General features: G+C 44.6%; 5 protein-coding genes across 5 annotated transcripts; 3 read left to right on the top strand and 2 right to left on the bottom strand.

The window, feature by feature from the left end:
- Positions 1-7,713: 7,713 nt before the first annotated feature.
- Positions 7,714-9,405, top strand: N7483_004527 (HMG-box domain-containing protein; the record flags this gene model as incomplete). Its single annotated transcript, XM_057087964.1, has 3 exons — positions 7,714-7,926; positions 7,997-8,059; positions 8,134-9,405. The coding sequence occupies 3 exons, from the start codon at positions 7,714-7,716 to the stop codon at positions 9,403-9,405; spliced, it is 1,548 nt and encodes a 515-aa protein (XP_056947793.1).
- Positions 9,406-10,154: 749 nt separating this feature from the next.
- On the top strand, positions 10,155-10,671 carry N7483_004526 (putative prefoldin subunit 1; the record flags this gene model as incomplete). The annotated part of the gene is made up of 3 exons (XM_057087963.1): positions 10,155-10,184; positions 10,285-10,451; positions 10,506-10,671. 3 exons carry the CDS (start codon positions 10,155-10,157, stop codon positions 10,669-10,671), a joined length of 363 nt encoding a protein of 120 aa, XP_056947792.1.
- A 737-nt stretch (positions 10,672-11,408) lies between these two features.
- On the top strand, positions 11,409-12,746 carry N7483_004525 (uncharacterized protein; the record flags this gene model as incomplete). Its single annotated transcript, XM_057087962.1, has 1 exon — positions 11,409-12,746. The coding sequence occupies one exon, from the start codon at positions 11,409-11,411 to the stop codon at positions 12,744-12,746; it is 1,338 nt and encodes a 445-aa protein (XP_056947791.1).
- Positions 12,747-14,160: 1,414 nt separating this feature from the next.
- N7483_004524 (uncharacterized protein) lies at positions 14,161-15,579 on the bottom strand (the record flags this gene model as incomplete). The annotated part of the gene is made up of 3 exons (XM_057087961.1): positions 14,161-14,653; positions 14,709-15,295; positions 15,358-15,579. 3 exons carry the CDS (start codon positions 15,577-15,579, stop codon positions 14,161-14,163), a joined length of 1,302 nt encoding a protein of 433 aa, XP_056947790.1.
- Positions 15,580-16,711: 1,132 nt separating this feature from the next.
- N7483_004523 (uncharacterized protein) lies at positions 16,712-17,839 on the bottom strand (the record flags this gene model as incomplete). Its single annotated transcript, XM_057087960.1, has 1 exon — positions 16,712-17,839. The coding sequence occupies one exon, from the start codon at positions 17,837-17,839 to the stop codon at positions 16,712-16,714; it is 1,128 nt and encodes a 375-aa protein (XP_056947789.1).
- Between the last annotated feature and the right edge of the window lie 1,830 nt (positions 17,840-19,669).

The raw sequence follows: 19,669 nt of genomic DNA, 5'->3' as shown, positions 1-19,669 counted from the left end.
TACCTCGGTCTCCGCGATGGGGAACTGTCTAGAATGAGTAGTTACTGAAAGGAGAGATCGGAAAATGCCGCGTGAATTGAGGCTTGAAGTTAACCTAATTCTATATGTCTAGAGCCTGAGGATTATACTGTTTACTACTCTTCTGTCAGTGTATATGGAAGGAGCCTAGAAGGAGCGAGAGCGAGATTTGACGGGAACTCCGTGCTGGTACTGGGATGTCTATCCCCACGAGTCATTTAACACGTTGTCACCATACCATGCTAGGGTCTAAATGAGTCGCAAAGATGAACAAGGTCCATTAATCCCATTCAAGTTCAGACAAAAGTTCTCTCAGTACAAAGTAATGATCATTCTATTCCCAATATTTCCAAACACAAATCCAATCCTTACTCCAGTACTCTTCAATCTTGTAAAGTTCAACTTCATGGCGATCTCCTATGATAGAAATACCCCCCTCACTCCACTCTACTCTCATGAAGTGGAGTTTCCGTGATCTGGACCGTCCGCTCGTGTCAAGCCGAACCAGAAAATCATCGACGGATTTGTCAGGAGTGAAGTATTGGCACGATCTGCTAAACTCCCGCGGAACCAGATTTCAACGCGTCTCTTAACTCTGATATGAAGATTTTAGCTTTAGCTTGGTACTTGCGGACTCTGGTGAATCTGATGATCTGATTATTCTGATAAATTCTGGAACTGATCAACATTCCAAGGTTGATATTGAATCCTTGGAAGGGTACCTATGTATTCCATGTGTTTAGTGGCTGAATTTTTGTGCCTGAGTTCAATTTCTTCTAATGTACGAAGCACTTGACTCAAGTTAAATTCCAGGTCCATGGGGGAATGGATAAGTCTAGTGGGGAAAATCGGGAGAGAGAGATATGGTACTAGGTAGAAGTGGTAGAAGTATTTGTCATTTGAAGCGAGACACTAAATCAGACACTAATTGGCACGGACAATTGGATTGACGCTCTTTTTCCCCATTCATTTAATTTAAAGAATTTAGGATTTTATGAATTAATGAAATTTATGGATTTTGGACATTGTAGTCTTGCATTTGCATTTGCATTTGCATGTGCATTTGCATTTGCATTTGACGCACGCCACATGGAGTACTCGTATCTGCAAATCTTGTCTTGTCTCTTACTTAATTAAGAATCCAGAATGATCTTCCAAGGTTGATTCAAATGGTCAGTATTGTAGTGTTGTATTCAGTATTGTAGTAGATAAGTCTATTGTTTCATCCTGGATCAGTTCCACTTAGCACATGTGCAGCGTTTATACAAACACAAAAGGATCAACACGCCTAACCGAGCACACTAAACATTTGAACCGGCGCGAAATTAATGGTAAATGGTAAATACTTCGTAGAGATGCACTAAGATCGTAGTGGATCAACCACAATCTGTTGTACCGCTCGGATAAGTTCGGCCGACAGGGCCAGGGACGGCATAGCTGAACTATACTGAAGTTGGAATCGAACTAGGTGAAATAGAGTATAGTAACACAGGTAGAAGTGCCACAGCATAATCGCAGGATTTCCATCACATTAGGAATCTCTAGATCCACGGGATCATGTACAAATCTAGATCCCCAACTTCCCATGAAACGTGAATGTCCCCTTTTGAGAAATCCAGTTCCCTCTTTTGGGTTAAATTCCAGATTCAGACATGATTCAATGTTCACGACGATCCGTATAGTGGAACTCAAATCTTGATCTACTCAAAATCTCGCTTTTAGGAGATTGGGAAATCGGCGAGTCCGATACTAGTAAAGCACATGACTGAAATGGTATGCGCCTTCAGCCCCTCCCCTTAATATGAAATGATGGAGTCTACTGGGGACGCTATGACGAACACGCATTTTCCCCGATATATTTTATTATTTTCGGACGAAATAGAGATCCCCCGCCCCATTCCCTGTCTAGATTTAGCATGCTTTGCTGGTAATAATCCGGGGAAGTATTGGTTTCTGGTCCCCGTCTTTGCCTTACTGGTTCTTGCTTCCCACATGTGGATCATTGTTAAACATTTTGAATGTGATATTTCGGATTTATCATCAAGATAGTGATATATAATCTGATATATCAGCGGGTTTTGGTATCTAGACCTGGAGTGCTTCGTATAAACCGTGATAAACGAGAAGGTGATAAACGACAAGGGGTTGATTCAGAGTCCTTTCCTGTTTTCTAGACATTATCAGGATGATCATTGATTTAAGTTCAAATGTTCCAACAAGAATCATTTTTGTTTGAGATTAAGAAATTCATGACCTCAGAATGATAACCATAATCTCTAATTTAATGTCAGGGGAGAAAAGATGTTCGAGGGGTGGAACAGAAAGGGAACAAAAGGACGAAAAACAATGATACCCAAAGGAGAATGCCACACAAGTGCCATTTAGCCAACCCTGTACTCCATACCTACTACATAGTACCTAACTTTGTCCACACGTGGGCATACATCGACGTGCATTCCTTGGAATCTAGAATGCATAAGCGTATGTGTTGGACCGAATGATACTGGTCACAATAGTAGTAGCGGTGTCCAAAAATCCACGTTTACAGTTTCCCATCTTGGCCTTGTACACTAGATAAAAATGTCAGGTTGCAAAAGAAAAGAACGAAATCATGATCGACGCTCATTGCCGACGCCTCTTGGGCTGTAGGTTGACGCATCTCACAAGTCTCCTAAAAATGAATGCACATCTCCTCCTAACGGTGCCACCAGCCTAGATCAGGTAGGGCGGACCGATGTTGAAGCAAAACATGGGCAATCAGACGACTTGAAATGCAGGTACGCGCTAGGCGCAATCTAGCTGCAGTTGAAATGCAATCAGGATACCCAACGGTTAGATGTTAGAACCAATAGTGAAGCAAGTTTGGTGTTGGTGACAGCATCGGTGTACTCTCCAGTGCTGCAACCTGGTTTTCGAGAAGTGTAGTGTTCAGGTGCATACCATCATCATGGTTCAAAATAATTTATTTCCCTCATATGAGTCAATGTTATTCCCGACATCTGGATTCCCATGCATTTTCCATGATTTTTTTATGATTTTTCGCAAAATGATTTTTCTTTTCTTTTCTTTTTTTTTTATTAAAATTTCTTTGTCGTATTTTACCTTTTTACCTGAACTATTAGCTCATTTAAGTCCATGGAGTCGTTGAAAAAACTCGAGTTATGTAAAAATGCAGTAACATGTAACATGTAAAATGTTAAATGCGAAAATGTTTAAACAAAATTTTGACAATTAGAAAAAATTAGTAAAAATGCGTGGGATGGTACCACACTATTCAAATGATCTCGGACCTCTTCGCATTTCGGTAAATTTAAACCTTTCTTTAGGCCGAATGTGCCGAGTACGGAGTACTTCAAATGTTAATCTTCAAGGGTTGAACCAAGGATTGGACAAGAAAAGAGAAAAGACATCTGAGTGCCCCGTGCTGAGTAGACTCGTTGATCTCATTTCCCTCGTGGCAGCCACTCTGTAAACTTTCTCCAAATGTGGTTCACGGGTACAAGCCCTACCTGAATAGGATGTGGCGAGCGGATCATCGACAGATGTGAACTTTCCTCAATGTTCAAATGTTCACCGTGATATGGCATCTCAAATCATTATGACCAATGGTTTCCCACTCTGTACGGAGTATTCCGTACGGAATACCTAGTGATCAGGTGGAATACACCTAGTGTACGAGTTCTCCATAGACAATGCTGATCGATGGCGAATCTCACTAGTGCTCCACGTACCACTCGGGCATGATCGGCAGGTCTAAGTATTTTTCATTTCCATTTCTCACTGAATATCGTGTGAGTACCCCGTCCGCCATCGGAGCATATTGTAACCGATATTGTGCCCTGACTAGTGTCCGTGATGAAAATAGTAGTCGATTAACTGGAGTAATGAGAGTGGAGATGTCCGGGAAGATTCCACTTGTGGATTCGAAGTTGGAGGATCTCATCGCCAGCGTCCGTCCATAATCCGTTATCCGTATTCCGTAGTGCTCAATTCTTTATTATACTCCGTGAAGAGGAACTCTTTCTCTTTCTCTCTCTCTCTCTCGATCTATGGTCAAACTATAGAAACACCGAGAATCGGATTAATATAGTTGTCTTGGAGCGTCGGGCAACTTGAAAATAATTAAAGATCTTGAAACGCCTTGGAGATACCTTTAGAACCTTCGCCGGATCAAGTAGTAGAGCCGTTCCTGTCTGAGGGTGAGACCGCCAGATCCAATATTATGGAGATCTGTGCTTTGGCCAAAGTCAGCAGGTCAAAGACCAGGTTTCAATCTTGGTAGGGCCTGCATTAGTGAATGACCAGGTTTATTGTGTTGAAACCAGGGTGATTATTCCAAATAGGCCTTGCAGAAGAGTTTTTTTCTCTTCCGTTTTTCGGCAGCTTCTGATGAATTGAAGGCTCGAGCAGGGATTACCCTTGCTGTCAATCTCCTCAGCTGGGGGAAATTCAATGCAGGGATGAAAATGTTGCATTTTGGTTCAAAGTCTGAGCCTCCGAAGTGTAGATCTAAGTGGTTAATATTGACCGATATAGGCGTTCAGGCACCGAATTCCAAATCCTGCAAAGCTTGAATCCATGGTTATCGATAGTCATCGAGTTTAATGACACGCCAATGATCACCGAGGATGAGAGAGGGGAAAGGCCTCAAGTGTAGGTATACGACAATATCCATGTCTATAACTCTGCAAGCGAAGTGTCAAAGTGTTGGCGAATAAGTTGATCTAAAATGTATCAAAATAAGCATTCTTAGAAACATGAACAAAAGAAATCCACCAAGATGGCTCTAGAGCCCTAAGGCTCGAGAGTCACAGTCTCGAACTACTCAGCTGTAAGGTTTCTCGACCACATGGCAAGAGTCCAACCTTGGAAGACTGCGCCGCCACCAACTATAGTTATAATTAAATTTATTGGGCCAAAGAAGAGCAATACAACGCCTGACTGGGGGTTTAAGACAAAGAGGCACACACAATGATCACCGAAGAAACGTGGAAAAACGTGGTCGAAGGGAGTTCCTGCGCAGAGTTCTCGGGTTTTGGGGGCTGGGGACCTGCAGGGAATCTCGAACTCAGGTTTGTCGAGCCGTGAATATGCACACCGCATTTCCAGGATGATACGGAGGACAGGGACCAGGGTCGTAGTAGATCTTGTTGATTGGGGACCTTACTTCGACATGAAAGGAAAAGATGCGGTTGAGCTAAGCTTGATTCGGAGGAAGCGTAAATATTCCTAGTAAGCGCGCCTGGTCGGGGATTGATTACTGGAAGCGGTTGAGGACACTCCTTACTATGATTAAGTGCAGAGAAATCAACCACTCCAGGCCCGCCGGATTCATCAACCACGCCAATGGAACTCCAATGATTTTAAAGTGGCGCCTCTAGATAGAGCCGATCAACGACAAGAAGAGGTCACGGTCCCGACTCCACTCTCAGCCTGTCAGGCCTCGCGTCGATCAGGAGGATCCCATCCGGGGCTCCACTAATTACGGCAGCACAGCCGAGATAGACGGGCAGTACTATCCATTACAGTTCGTATCATTGGAGCAAAAAGAAGGCAGACGTATCCTGACAGCTGCATACTACGAAGTGCCACCTGAGCACTATTCTCCATGAGACCTCTATTGTTATACCCTACGGCCGAAGCCGTCTGTTGCCTCGTCTCGCCTCAAATTACAAGGATTGCACGGTCTCAAGGTCTCAAAGACTATGAATATATTTCAAGGGATTGTTTTGCGCCTCTATGATTCCAACCATGGTTGATGTTGTAATAGAACGTTGCCCCGCGCTCGGGTCTACCACCCAATGCAGATATCCCGCGGGGCAAAAAAAGAAGAGAGGGGATTCAAATTATAGAACGAGTCATGGAGAATGACAGATCGTTATCATGCGAACCATGAGAGTGGAGCCTCCGATCGCCAGAGAGCGCTCAGGGACGAAAAATATCATTAGTGGTAATACGGTGGCTCTAGGAAATTTTGACGTTTACAATGTCATGCAGATGCAGTTCTAGCCTGACATGGCTTAATGCTAAATTGGTTGAATCCCTCTCGGCCCTTCGGCCTTAGGAGGTGACGCGACAGCCGAACAGTTCGTGAGTATCCCGACGAATGAAAGATCTTATGAAGCCCTCTGCCCTACTGAATTAGGAGATTTGAATCATCAAAGTGGATACATAGCTCCATGAATTGATGCTTGCTTTTCCTGACTGCCCTACGATACACTCCCTAGACCTTTTACCCTTAATCCCTATACCCGATCTCTGTTTACTAGTATAATTGCCATCTGGTCTATTCCATCTCCGGATATTGGGCAAGTGGTGGTTCCTAGGCGTCCATGGTCCCCTAGCGCCCGTTCTTGTCCTGTCAATGGCCAGTTCGCATCGAGGTGGCAGGGATTGAGAAATAATAGCGATTCATATTATTATAATTATTTTATTTCATTCTAATTCCTACATTCTAGTTTTCATCTATTTTTCTGATTTTTCTAATTATTTTCTTTTCTTATTTTTTTTCTTATTTTTTATTTTATTTTATTCTATTCTATCTTTCTCCATGAAACCTCTGGTTTGGTCTCTCCACTTTCTTGCCATGGTTTCTATTTTTTTTGTCTCTTGTTGCCCATCTTTAATACAAAGAGAACAGAATATAGAATAGCAAGAATGCAATGATAGGTCCTTCCGGGCCGTGTGCCCGTTGTGGGCTATGCAGAGAGCCTCTTGATCCAGATCAGGTCATAGAAATGTACGGAGTAGAATATCAAAGAATAGACAAATGAAAAAAAGAAGGGGGAGGAGACAGGGCAGACCAATGATAGAAGCAGAAGCCAGACATTTTACAGGACAAAGCCTGTCAATCTGCGACGGATTGGCCCCAAGATCGATTTAGATGTTATTTTCAAACCAATAGAATTAAAAAATAAAATCAAAATATCTTGATATAAAGGACGAAAATGGTCATATCTCCTTATAGTATACGGTACTGTTTAACTGTAAAATAATTAAAATAAAATAAATCCCCTGTTCACGCTAAAAGAAAGAGAATAAAATATAATAATATTTATTATTATTAAAAAATAAAATAAAATATTTATAAAAATCATAATTATAAATATTCTCAGGGCAAAAAATATTAATTATATTAAATATAAAATAATTAAATAATAATTAAATAAATCCAAAAACAATCTAATGTCCGAACTAGACCCAACGCCATTGGATTGTGATGCTCAAGCTTCGTCTCCATTACTATACTTCACCTACTTCTACTGCCCTCTCTACTCTTCATTTCAACCTCCACTTATTTATTCAGGCACATTCCCCAGTGGAAACCATTCTCTTTTCAAGTACTCTATTTTTTCTCTACTCATTGAACTTTGTCTAGACACTTCACCAAAGACATCCTCGTTCCCACTATCCAATTGAAGACATCCCGCTGTTTGTCTTACCCACTTCTTTTCCTGCAAGACGGTGTCTAGCATCCTCCTTTTGAAGAGAGACATTTCATATGCAATTTCGCTTGACATAAGGTCGGACAACTACGCACCTTGCCTTTCTTCTTCTTTCCTCCTTCTAGAAAGCATTTTCTTCTGGAATCTTTCCAGGTTTGCTTTCTATAGTCTTGGAAAGACTCGTCCTTGACTGTTCATCATCTTTGGTTTTCGTCCCAATTCATACTCAACCTTTCTTCTCACCGAGAAAATGACCGAGACTCCTCTTTTTACTTCTGTGGCTCTGGATTCAGAGTTTCCTCCTTCTCCTCCTAGCGAGGTTACTATTCAGCGATCTCTTCAAACAGGAGACTATCCGCCAGTTCCAGTGCATGGTCCTGTCAGTCACCATATTGCAATCAGTATGGAACCTGCCGACCATCAACACGAGGGAGCTTCCCAAAACTCTGTAATGCCATCTATGGTAAGTTCCGCGATATCCCCTCCAACCTCCACTTGGATCTCAAGCTGATCAAACTGCTTAGATCTATGAGTCAGCACCAAACATGCCCGCTGCCCCAGGTGGGTGGCATGCAACAATTCCTACCTCCTACCCAGTAAGTGCTTCTGTTACCCCTCCTTGTTTTTCTATTCCTGGATGAACTATTTGACTGACATGAGAAACTCTCAGATGACCATCCCTGGTCAACAAGTGAATACGCCTCCCGCCACAAACTATGATGATCCCAGTCGACCAGAATCAGCCTCTCCAAGATGGTCTCCTGCAACCAGTCGCCGCAGTCCACGGGCACGTGTCACTCGCTCTCCTCGCGAGCGACGAAGCCGCCCAAAGAAGAATGCAGGTTCTACTCGATCAAACCTGAGCAACATCCGAATTGATGCACCAATGAGTCAGACAACAGCTCACATGCTTGATATCCCTGTTAGGGATATGGAAGCATGGGCTCATCGCTCTTCTGAGGAACGCATTGCCCAAGCCGAAGACCGACGAAGCATCGCGCGTCCCATGAACGCCTTCATGATGTATCGATCTGCATACTCTGATCGTGCTAAGACTCTTCTCGGAAACAAGAACTACCAGATTGTGAACTCGGCCATTGCGAAGAGCTGGGGCATAGAATTGGATGAAGTCAAGACCTACTACAACGATATTGCTCGGATTGAGCGTGATAACCATCAACGCACTCACCCTGAATACAAGTTCCGGCCCAATAGAGGCCCAGCTGTTGCAGCTCGACCTGACCCGACGACGCCTCCCATGTCCGTCGTCAGTGGGCCTCTCCTGGATCGTGGCAGCCCTGTATGGAGCGATGTTGACTACACATCCCCGTCTCCATACCACCATCATGATCGGTCTCAGAGCTTTGACTTGGAAGTCTACCATAGTCGTGCAAACACTCCATTAAACTACTCTGTGCAATCCAACGGCTACATCAACACTCACTGGAACAGTTACCCTGCAGCTACCATTCCAACCATCCAACCTAGTGCTTTGCACGGTGGCATGGGATCCCAAGTGGAAGATGTTCACTACCCTCGTTCCAGTTTACCTGGAGACCTTCAATACGATATGTCCACTGGACTTGCCGCGCTTCCTGGAAGCAGCCATCATGATCTGCTACAGCCTCAACAAGGTCATCACCCTTTGCCAGGTCACGCTGTTGATGGAGGCAACTTGGACCCTCAAATGCTTGCCTACAGCGAAGGAGTAATGAACATGCCCAACGCATACCCTCCTGTGGCAAACCCCTACCCTGTTTGGGGAGATGAGGACCAGAACGGTCATGCCTACCTTTCTCAAGCTCCCGGATCAGCTACAGCAAGCCCGGCTCCTCACCACAACGGGATGCAGGCCACTTCCTACCCCATGCAGCAAAATCCCTCATGGGATGCTAACCAGCATGAGCTACATGACAGCACTGAAGCTTGGGTTGAGCTTTAAGTTAGTCGAGCTTGCAAGGGTAATGATGCTAATGGTAGAATACAAGGCATGAAACAAATGGGCGGTTCTGTTTCTTGGAGTGCCCGACTGGCTGCTTCACACTGCAGCTCAAGCGGGTGACCATGCTGATGGATTTTGTGGAACGAAATCCTGGAGGGATATGGAGTTTGGCACATTGGCGCCTTGGGAATCTAAGGATGGACAATTTCCTTATGTCTGACATTTTGTATGCACACTGATAATTTTTCATTTCTGACTTGGATTTAATTTGAGGGTGGCAATCTCTTTTTTGGTATTCTGATTTTTAAGAATTGGCTCCATAAATTGGGCTGGACAGAACTGTTCGGAGAACGGGCAATAAATGATTACATGTTTTGGTATTTTTGTCTACTTAGATTGAGTCTCTTGAATCAGTGCAAAATGCACATGCCCATGTTTTTGCAAATTTTAATCCAGATTGAGAAATGTGAATGTGCTGTCTAATACATCATGCATCTTGCCTTTTCCTAACCCTAAGTCGGGCCAAACGCCCTCACCGCCCGCAATCGCGTTTGTCCACCGCCTCATTCAATGCGGATTGAACTGACGTGAACATTTCCCTCTTCCATCTTATCGTAGTAAAATATCTACGCTATCAATTTCATTTCAGACCTTGGGTTTCCTCTGTGAGGATAAGCACAAACGACTGTCGGACATATCGCAATCACCCCACCAACCCATCCTTCCCCTCTACACACCCCGCTATCACAATGTCTATCCCTCCTGAGGCCCTGCAGAAGGTAAGGCAGAACAAACCGGATACCATCAAGCTCGCGATGAGATCCCAACCCAAAGAGCTCGTTTTCAAGAACAAATTTACTAACGCATCCAAACACACAGCTCCTGCAAGAAATCGAAACCCGCGCCCTTGCCTCCCAACAGCAGATTGGCATCACCAAGGCACAGCAGACCGCCAAGCAGCGCGAGATCCGCATGCTGCAGTTGACATCAAAGGAGCTATCAGAATTGCCATCAGACACAAATGTGTATGAGGGTGTGGGCAAGATGTGAGTACTTAGCTGGTACCTTCTTTCAAGGTTCAGTTCCTAACCAAGACTTAGGTTCGTGAATGTCCCCATCAACACCATCAATAAGCGCCTTACCCGCGAGAGCTCCGAGGCTACTTCCGAGATTGCCAACTTGGAGAAGAAGCTGCAATACCATGAGACAACGTTCAAGAATAGTCGCGAGAACTTCGAGCAGATCCTTAAGTCTGGCCGGGCGTGAAGTGGTAGATATTCGATATAGTATTCATAATGGAGGTGATACAGCGGGAAAAAAAGGTTCTGGGCTCGATAGGGATACTATCGAAAGAGACTGCAGGAATTGCCGTGCTCTTGCTTGACGGATGTCGGTATGTACGATGGAGCCTCGAGTGAAGACCACAGGATGGTGAAATTGGAGAAAGAAGAGAAGGGCGCCGGGCCCTTCTCTTTTGGGCATTGAACCTGACTCCAATCATGGATTCAATGCCATGGACCGGACTTAGATACCCATCATTATTTGCGTGAGGTTGAAGATATGGCAGGTGCTATAAACAAGGCTTGTCAGCTCTCATGCACGCATATCTGGCTAAAAACAAGATTATCTCATTGATATACTTCTGAACCCAGCTTAATTCCCTTGCTTGCTTCCATGTATTTTGACAATATGGCCAAAGGTAATCTGAGATATAGGACCGCGCCAACATTTTAACACCGATAGCACTTAAAAAAGGACTCGGATAAAGACTAGTAGTGGCTGGCAATTATCCTTGGACTAAGACAAGCCTTTCAATTATTTGGCTGGGCTAGATTTTCGAATGGGTGTTTGATTTACCGAGAAACGCGTTATCTTTCGTCAAGGCATTTATTTATGCCTATTCTCACACATCACTCGTCACTTCCTCCCTCGTACTCGTCACCTCCTGCAATCTGCACACTACTCACATCTCATCGGACACCATAACCCAATCCTGCGACACAATGGCTGCACCAGGATCTTTCGACAATGAGCCCGGCCCAAACCTCACAGAACAATTTGGCATAACTCACCGGTCAGGCGTCGTCATTAGAAAGCCGAAAGCAAACCTCGGTGAACTTCCTCTTGAAGTCCTGGAAATGATAACAAAACACATGGGCCGACTGGATATCGTCTGCCTGGCGCTCTGCAACCACTGGCTCTTCAGCTGTCTCTCCACCGTCTCCTTCCGCAACTTCTACTCCGGCCACGAGAGCAAATTCTTCACCGAATTACTCGACCGCTTAGACAGAAGCGAACCACGCGTCTTCATCTGTTACAGCTGCAATCGTCTCCACCGTGTGCAAGATGTCTCCCTCCCAGGCCCTGTCTTCACAGAACCAGGCTGCTTCTCTCCCCAGAAAACCAAATACCACTCCCGCTTCATGACCCAACCAATCCGCCTCATTGACTTCCCATGCTACGCAGACTACAAGTTCTATTTCGTACACCTCCAACTTGCTATGCGTGACTTCTACCGTGGTCGTGGATTTGGTATCCCCCTCGAATCCTTCTTCTATACTGAAGTATCGACCGGTCCCATCGGCAGAAAGGACTCCATATCGCATGAACAACAAATATCAAACAATTCTACTGAAAAACTCAAGTCCAAGGAGAAAACTCTTCTTTCCGTCGATGCCCGCATCTGCATTAATGAAGGATATCCATCACTCTGTCTCCGTATCCAACAACTAGCCCTCGTCGAATCACAAGACACGAACAAACTAATCCCACAATCCAGCGATCATATTCGCATATGCTGGCATATTCGCTCGGGATCAACAGAGATAGACGATCTAGTTCGTCAGATGGTACGACGGTTCCGAAGTGGCGAGCGTGGAAGCAGTCTAGTCGAACAGAACCGGTGTTCACAATGCAATACATCTTGGAAGATCCAAGTTCGAGAAGTCGAGGTTGAAGCACGACAGAAAAGCGTATGTCTTGTCATAACACGATGGATTGATCTAGGACCCGGGATAAGTCCCAAGGATCCGCGATGGAGATCGCTTATCGAGTCGAAACATACGTTGGAGAATGATCATATTGTTTCTGAGCCGCGAGCTCGCTTTGAGAGGAATTCAATGCAGGCGCTGGGACGTGAGATTGTGCTTTCTGAGGAGGCGATCTTTTGGAGAAATGTGGGCTTGCTTTGTGGGGAGAGATATCTGGATGTTATGGTGCAGATGGATTCTTCGAGATGGTATTTGAGTGCGGATGAGGATGGACCTTATGGGAAGGTTGAACGGATTGAGGGGGGTTTCCTCCTGCTGTGCTCTCGCTTGATGGATCAAAGTTATGGTTGAGATCCAGGTTTAAAAGTTCGGCGTGAGCCTTTTGAGCTGTATGACTAGGAATTTTTCAAGAAAATGAAATTGATATCTACTTCCTAACTCCTCGTATGACTTGAAGTATACATGGATAAGAGAACCCAGATTCGATGAAGAATTGCGCTCCTACCAGTTGACCACAATGTCAGGCATACGTCCACATATAGCACTTTAGATCGCTATATGTGTCTCTAGACTTCTAGTACGCGCTCAACTTTGAAATTCCCTGATTCTATTTTGATAATGCACCTAGCGGGGTTTCAATAACGAAGTCTAGATACTGCACCATCTAGCCCGACAGTACTCTACTTCGAGATCCCATGATCATCATGCAATGCAAGAATCTGCGCCCATGTGGATCACCACGAGCAGATTTCTGACCCTTATATTTCTCATGAAACACAAGTCAAACCTGGGATTTTCTATAGGCGATTCGCGGTGTTCACACTAGATATGCGGCTCCTAAGCCGGGCGCTTCGGGGGCCTATCGGAAATAGAGCAGGTGGGGTAGTATGTAGCATGAAGCAGATAACAAAATAATTTTCCACAAGCCTATCTCATTTGATGATTTATTTAAAATAAAATTGCTTTAACCTTGGAGGGGTATCAGTACTTCCATGACTGCCCAGGTGACACCACATAGCACTATCTAGAACCAACCCACCTGGGCACTCTTCCACTTACTTTCATCTTCATTCCAACAAAAAAAAAGAGACAAAAAGAATCCACTTTCTTGCATTACATTCGTATCTGCAGCTAACCAGAATACCCATTGCAGGTAAGCGCATAAGTCAAAGCCAAGCACGAATATCTACACCGCCACATGCAGACCCCTCCACCGTCCATTCATTATCTATTAATACCACCTCCCCGGTAAAACAAGTCAATTCCATAAGTGACTATCTTTGCTCCATGCTACTGGGAATCCTGGGATTGAAAACAATAACAAGGATTGAGTGAGTCTGTGCTGCACAGACGTCATAGTTAATATCGGGACCGATGATCGCCGCGTCACGCTGTCAGATGAGAGGTCACCACACGAACAGGTGGACGAGTCGGGAATTAGAGCGCATGACGACAATGGCGCTGACAAGCAGGGATTTTCAGCCCAATTGTCACACGTATATGAGCCTCGGCCTATTCGATTCCTCCTCGTGATCCTTGTCCTAGTAATTTCACGGTTTCGCAGGTAACAGGCTTATACATATGGTACAGATGAATGCTCTAGGCTTAATTCTACGTTATGCTTGGCTCTTGAAGGTTGTCAACACTGGCAGGAATGCTATGTAATAGATAACAACACTGGATATTCGAGACTTCCAAAGGCTACTTAGGTGCCACAGTCGTATCTGTTCATAAGTATTGTCTAGTTTAATTCATCCTATCGAAATTATGGGTCGCACTCCAAGACGTCTCGTCTCTGTGTCATATTCCTGGAGACAACTGGAGAACTCGATTTTGATGGAGCATTGGTCTTTCCTTGCAGGTGTGAGAATGGACAGCCCTGGAGCATAGTACCAATTCTCTGTTTGTCACTCTGCATTTCATCAATGCCTTTTCCTTCCAAAGACACAGGCCCTAGCTCTGAAATTTGGTACCCATTAGGACGGTATTCAGTAAGGTATTTTGAAGGCACAAAGCCTCCAGTTAACCATAACACCCATGAGTTGAAGTTCCATCTCCGTGTTAGGGTAGGTTTGATATACCATGGGTGGCCAATGTACTGCATAAAATGATATCTTCCCAAAGCATTCACATCTGATGTGAACCAGTGCGATCGAAGGGACTCAGGCCGAGGCAAGAAAATGTGTCTGATTAGGAACTTTCGTAAAATGACAACCATGTCTAGAGCCGTCTGGATCACCCACGTGGGCTCCTCTAGCCTGTAAATATCAGCATACGAGGTCAACCAGAAAACCAGTTATCAAGAAAACTTACATCATAGCTTGCTGAAGACGTTGATCAAGTAAGGCAGCGACAAATTTCATGCCGACGCTGTGAAGTATCCGAGGCACATTGGTCAAGCCGATCCGGAGGGTTGCAAGGGCCAAAGTTCTGTTGTGTTCATCTGGAACCGTATTCTCATTGCCGTATTGCTTGCTCCAGGCCTCAAGCTCCTCGAGCCAGTGGAGACCATCTTGCCATCCTGACTCAGCCGAGGGTAAGACCTCATATGGAATATCCATGACTTCACCCAGACTCTTCCAATAGACAGCTAAAGCACACCTTTCCACATCGGAGAGGGCTCGCCATTCGAATCGCTCTGTCCAGCGCACTGGTTCGAGAACAAAAAGGCTGAGTGTGTAGAGCATATCTTCATCCTTTATCTTCCCGGCTTTGCGATAACGATCATGAAGCCAGTTCATTCGAGCAATGGCATCCAGGTTTCGATCTGATCGTGGTTTATTCAACACGATCTCCGTGATGAGTACTCCAGTATCGGCAGCTCTTTTGGATGACGATGCTGGATCTGCAAGTTCCCCAGTCGCAACCAGCAACTTGGATATGGAGGGTATACCATAAGTCTATTATCATCAGTTTTTATATCCCTAAGAATGTTCTTCAATGCCGACAGGTGGATGCAAACCTTGAACAAGGCGAAGAAGACAGAAGTTGAGAATATGATAGGAAATTCTAGCTCGGCAAGCGACAGCTGGATCTCAAAAGCATCCTCCAAGGTCATGCGGGCAAAGGATTGGCGATCTTGATAGGGGTATTTTTGGGACAGAGAGTTCCTTCGTCGGAATCTCAATTTCTCGACAAGAACAACATAGCCAAAAACCGCCGCAATGGTCGCGAGAAGAAGCATGGCGTGACTCAACAAAATGTCCAGAGGAAAGAATTCAGAGGTTGATCGGTGATCTGTCAAGTCATTACTAGAGATCTATCTCTAAAGAATTGCAATCGAATTATGTGTTTGTCAGAGAATGAAGCAGTGTGATATTGAGGGGTGTCAACTAGGCTAGGTAACTTTCCAATGGAATGGGACCTTCGGATCTTGCCGCTCAGGTTGAGGTACTCCGTACAAGGCGGGGCGATGCCCAGGTCTAGGTGGGTCCATCTGATTCTGACTAATAGTGTAGATAGATGCCCAGGTGGATGCTGTAGCCGCCGGGGTGGAGCAGAGGGTTGGTCATATTCAGATCTAGTAACACTCAACTTCGATCCGCATATGACCAGTCTTGAGAAAATTCGCAGTGCCTAATGGAGGACTTCGTACGGAGTACTCCATACCTAGCGTGTCTCGAAACTAGTTGGCTTTTCAGGGGGCAGCTGTGAATCAGTTGTGACGGTTGAGCGGTTCGATTCTCAGCAAGCAATTCATTGATACCCGATGAACCTGATTCGAACAGAAGAGGAATTTCAGGATTATGACTGGATGGTGGGACTGCCCAAAGTCACCTGTGGTCACACGCCCCCTTCTGTGATCAATTCAAGGCCGTACATATCTATCAGCGGGAAAGACCGTCTTGGGCTCTTGGTGGATGATCGGCCCTGGCCCCACCATACTACAGGGTGATAAATATGCATTTTCTCAAAACCACTGGTTTCATGCGTACTTGAGAATTTCACTAGAGCCCGAGAAATGGGCCACTATTTACTACCTTGGATCTACTGACTGACATAATTTAGAGCAATCAATAATATTGTGGTTACCTCCAGGGCGCAGCCTGAGAGTGGTAGGTAACTATGGAGCATTCGCGAGCCATCTCTAGACAGGAACCTTGGAATCGGGACGAATTTAGGAAAATTTGAGAATTATAAAAAAAAAAAATTGAAATCACACTTCAAGTTGGACTAGGTTAGTTTGCGCATAGAGACGGGTCCTTCAACAATCAGGTATCGCACGGAAGATTCCACATGCAAGGTTCGGGCCCACAATTCCCCATGCGTTCGAATCATACACTCATGTCACCTATTAGAGAAGACAGGACATCCTCCTATAGATATCCTATATCGGGCCACTGGACTTCCAAATATGCTCTCTCAGGAAGACTCCTCAGGTTCACAAAAACTCCCACAATTAACACTAACCTCGCACAGAAGTATGTGATAGCAGGTATAAAAAACCAGAGGCATGTTGGCCACTTCAGCTTATAGCCACCTGCCGTATCCAAGCCTAGATTCTGATATTTCTCCCTGGAACATATAATGACTTCAGCAGTACCATAGGTAGCAAGTAGAACCCACATGATACAGCAGTTTATCCGCCAGATGATAACTTCAGCATCGGTTGCAAAGTCGAAGTGCCAGTCGGCAAAATGTATGAACGCAAAAGCTGCTGTGGTGATGCCGAGAGTAGCATGCTGACAAAATCCAAGGAGCTGTGGATCACGATCATTTGGTATACGGTCCATGCATTGCTTTTGAAAACCCATTTGACAGATAAAAGCAAGGACACGGCGAGACCATTTGCGGGATATATAGACTCGTGGCTCCACTTCTTCTAAAGTAGCAACATTGACACAGATATCTGAAAAGCCATCTAATTCTGATTCTGTGACTGTGAGGGATGACCGGCTCGCCTTTATTATGAATGGCTGTTGGACATCCATTGGTTTTCGAACCCAAAACGAAAGAGTTGTGAGAGATGTAAGAGCCAGTGCAGCACTGGCAAGCTCCAAAGGTGTCACTGGGAGATTTTCAATTGCGCGGGCAATTAGTCGAACCAGGAACCATGTTGTCTGACAAAATGCCAAAGCCTTTGTGCACATACCAGCCTTGCTCTTGTCACTGATATCTTTCTCCTTTATCTCAGGCAGCTTGGTATAGCCTTGTGCTATCAACCATGCTAATTGTTTAGCTGAAAGCGGAATGTAGTCTCCGTGCTGAAGTTGGAATACAATCCCCCCACTATCGGCAAAAAAGGCATGTGTCAGAGACCACTGGGTCTTATCGAAGCCCATACCGCGCATCTGAAGTACGGACCGATGTGCAGAAGACCATTGTCCACATGCAATAAGCATGAGAACTTCTGGAGCGAGGACGCCCAGCAGAACCCATCGCGCTTTCCTCCAAAAAATCATCCAGGAATCATCGGTGGGTGCGGGTAAGTTGAGGTGAAGCATTGCCCATAAACAGAGAAATATAGTAACAAAACAACTCCAAATAATATCCATGGTCCCGCGTTGATTGGGACTAGATTGCCAGCCATTTATAAGCGATGAGACAGTCATGACAGAAAAGACCAAAAATATTTGAGGTTCGAGGCGGCATAGAGTAAGAGCAAACTTGGATAGTATCTGGTGTACTTTGAATACGATCCTTTTTTTCTCTCTCGACGAAGAAATTCGGGGCTTGGAATCAATGATAAAGAAAATTTTCGTCTGTCGTATAAGATGAGACATACACTTGAATCGTCTCGGAAGCAGAATTTGTTTTCTTTCTTCTCAGTGATCCTGTCTCTCGTTGATTTTGCGACTATCCATGAAAGAGCGATGTCTTACATAATTATCTGGACTCCAACCTTGGAACCTTGGAAGAGAATGTTGATTAGTTGCAAGGTTCAAACATTCGAATGTTCCAGTGCAAGGTCAGCTCACATGTGCAGGATTGTGCCCAGATGATTGAGCCCTGGAGGCACATGGCCTGCATTGTATTATCTAGTAGGTTGGGGTCCACGGGTTGTATAGTGCTTACATACTTCAAGGTTGATCCAGCTTCGCTAAACCTTTCTTCTAACTTTAAGGTCACGGTGGAACTTGAACTTCAAGTCGAAAGAGAGATGCACATGTGCATGCCAGGTGTGGAACTAAAGCCCGGGATTTCAAGTTGTAGTCCACGGGTAGCGGTAGGAGCGTATGTATATATGTAGTATTATTATCTTAATTTCAAGTTTGTTGTGCTTCAATATTTCAGAGGGATGTCAAGTTTGATTGATAAAAATTGAACTTCAAGTTTCCAGTGTTCTTACTAGGTAGGTTGGTTCTCTCCATACCTATATACTAGTAATTTACAATATTCAATTTTTTTGTATGTGTATATCCAGATAGAGGATACTCCTCGTATATTCCTAGTAGCTGACATGTCTATGTATGCAGCACTCGAACCTTGAAAATAACCGATATCTATCTTTGGGAAAGATTGGCATAAAACTAAGCGCCCTGTCCTTAACAGAACTCTGGGGTTTTCCACCATGTATGTACAGCACATGCATGTGTGTAAATTGGGCATTTGATCCTGTATATGCTGCTATTGTTTTGATAGCATAACATCGCCAAGTACAGAGTAAAGATATAGCATATGCGGTGGACACTAGATGCAGGAATTGCAGCAAGAGAGCGGTTCCGCCGCCAATGGAATTCTCAGCCTCAAGAATCTTGCTATTTGACTGGTTCGATTAAAATATCCATGCAGTGATATAAGCGCCGGGTCGATGACCTGGAATATCCTAAGGTCAGATGTTAGTCCTTGGATTCAGCGACTAAAAATAGTTAAGGGGATCACTCACGAAGAACATCTGCCCAATATTTGAAGCGAATTCAAGCGTATGAAACGCCACTGTATGAGATGATTGGTGGGGCATGGGGTTTGTAACGTCCTAATGTTCCCATGGGTTGGCCAGGTGGGGCGGTGACGATGATGCCCATCCAAAACCTTGGAAGAGAATACACAAATCTATACCAGGTACAACCCTGGAAGTACAAATAAGAGGTAAAAAGTACTCATGATCAACGTTGAAGAATGCGGGAAAGATTATGAGACTGGTAAAGATGCTAATGAAGTCGTGTTGTTAGGTAGATGTAATCCTGGACCTCGGGTATAAAATGGGTGGATGCATGTTTCAACATGCAGAGAAAACAAGGAGCCTGATGGTCCCTGAGGCTGAAGAATGGAAGGGAAAAGAAGAATAAAACAATTTCACTCTATGTACTCCGTACACTCTGTATTGGTATAAT

The sequence above is a fragment of the Penicillium malachiteum genome (assembly GCF_028827825.1).
Source record: "Penicillium malachiteum strain IBT 17515 chromosome Unknown utg000002l:1.0-8849297.0:1.0-8852440.0, whole genome shotgun sequence".
NCBI classification, from domain to species: domain Eukaryota; kingdom Fungi; phylum Ascomycota; class Eurotiomycetes; order Eurotiales; family Aspergillaceae; genus Penicillium; species Penicillium malachiteum.
The sequence above is the reverse complement of the archived record's forward strand: the minus strand, read 5'-3'. Positions and strand labels throughout refer to the sequence as shown.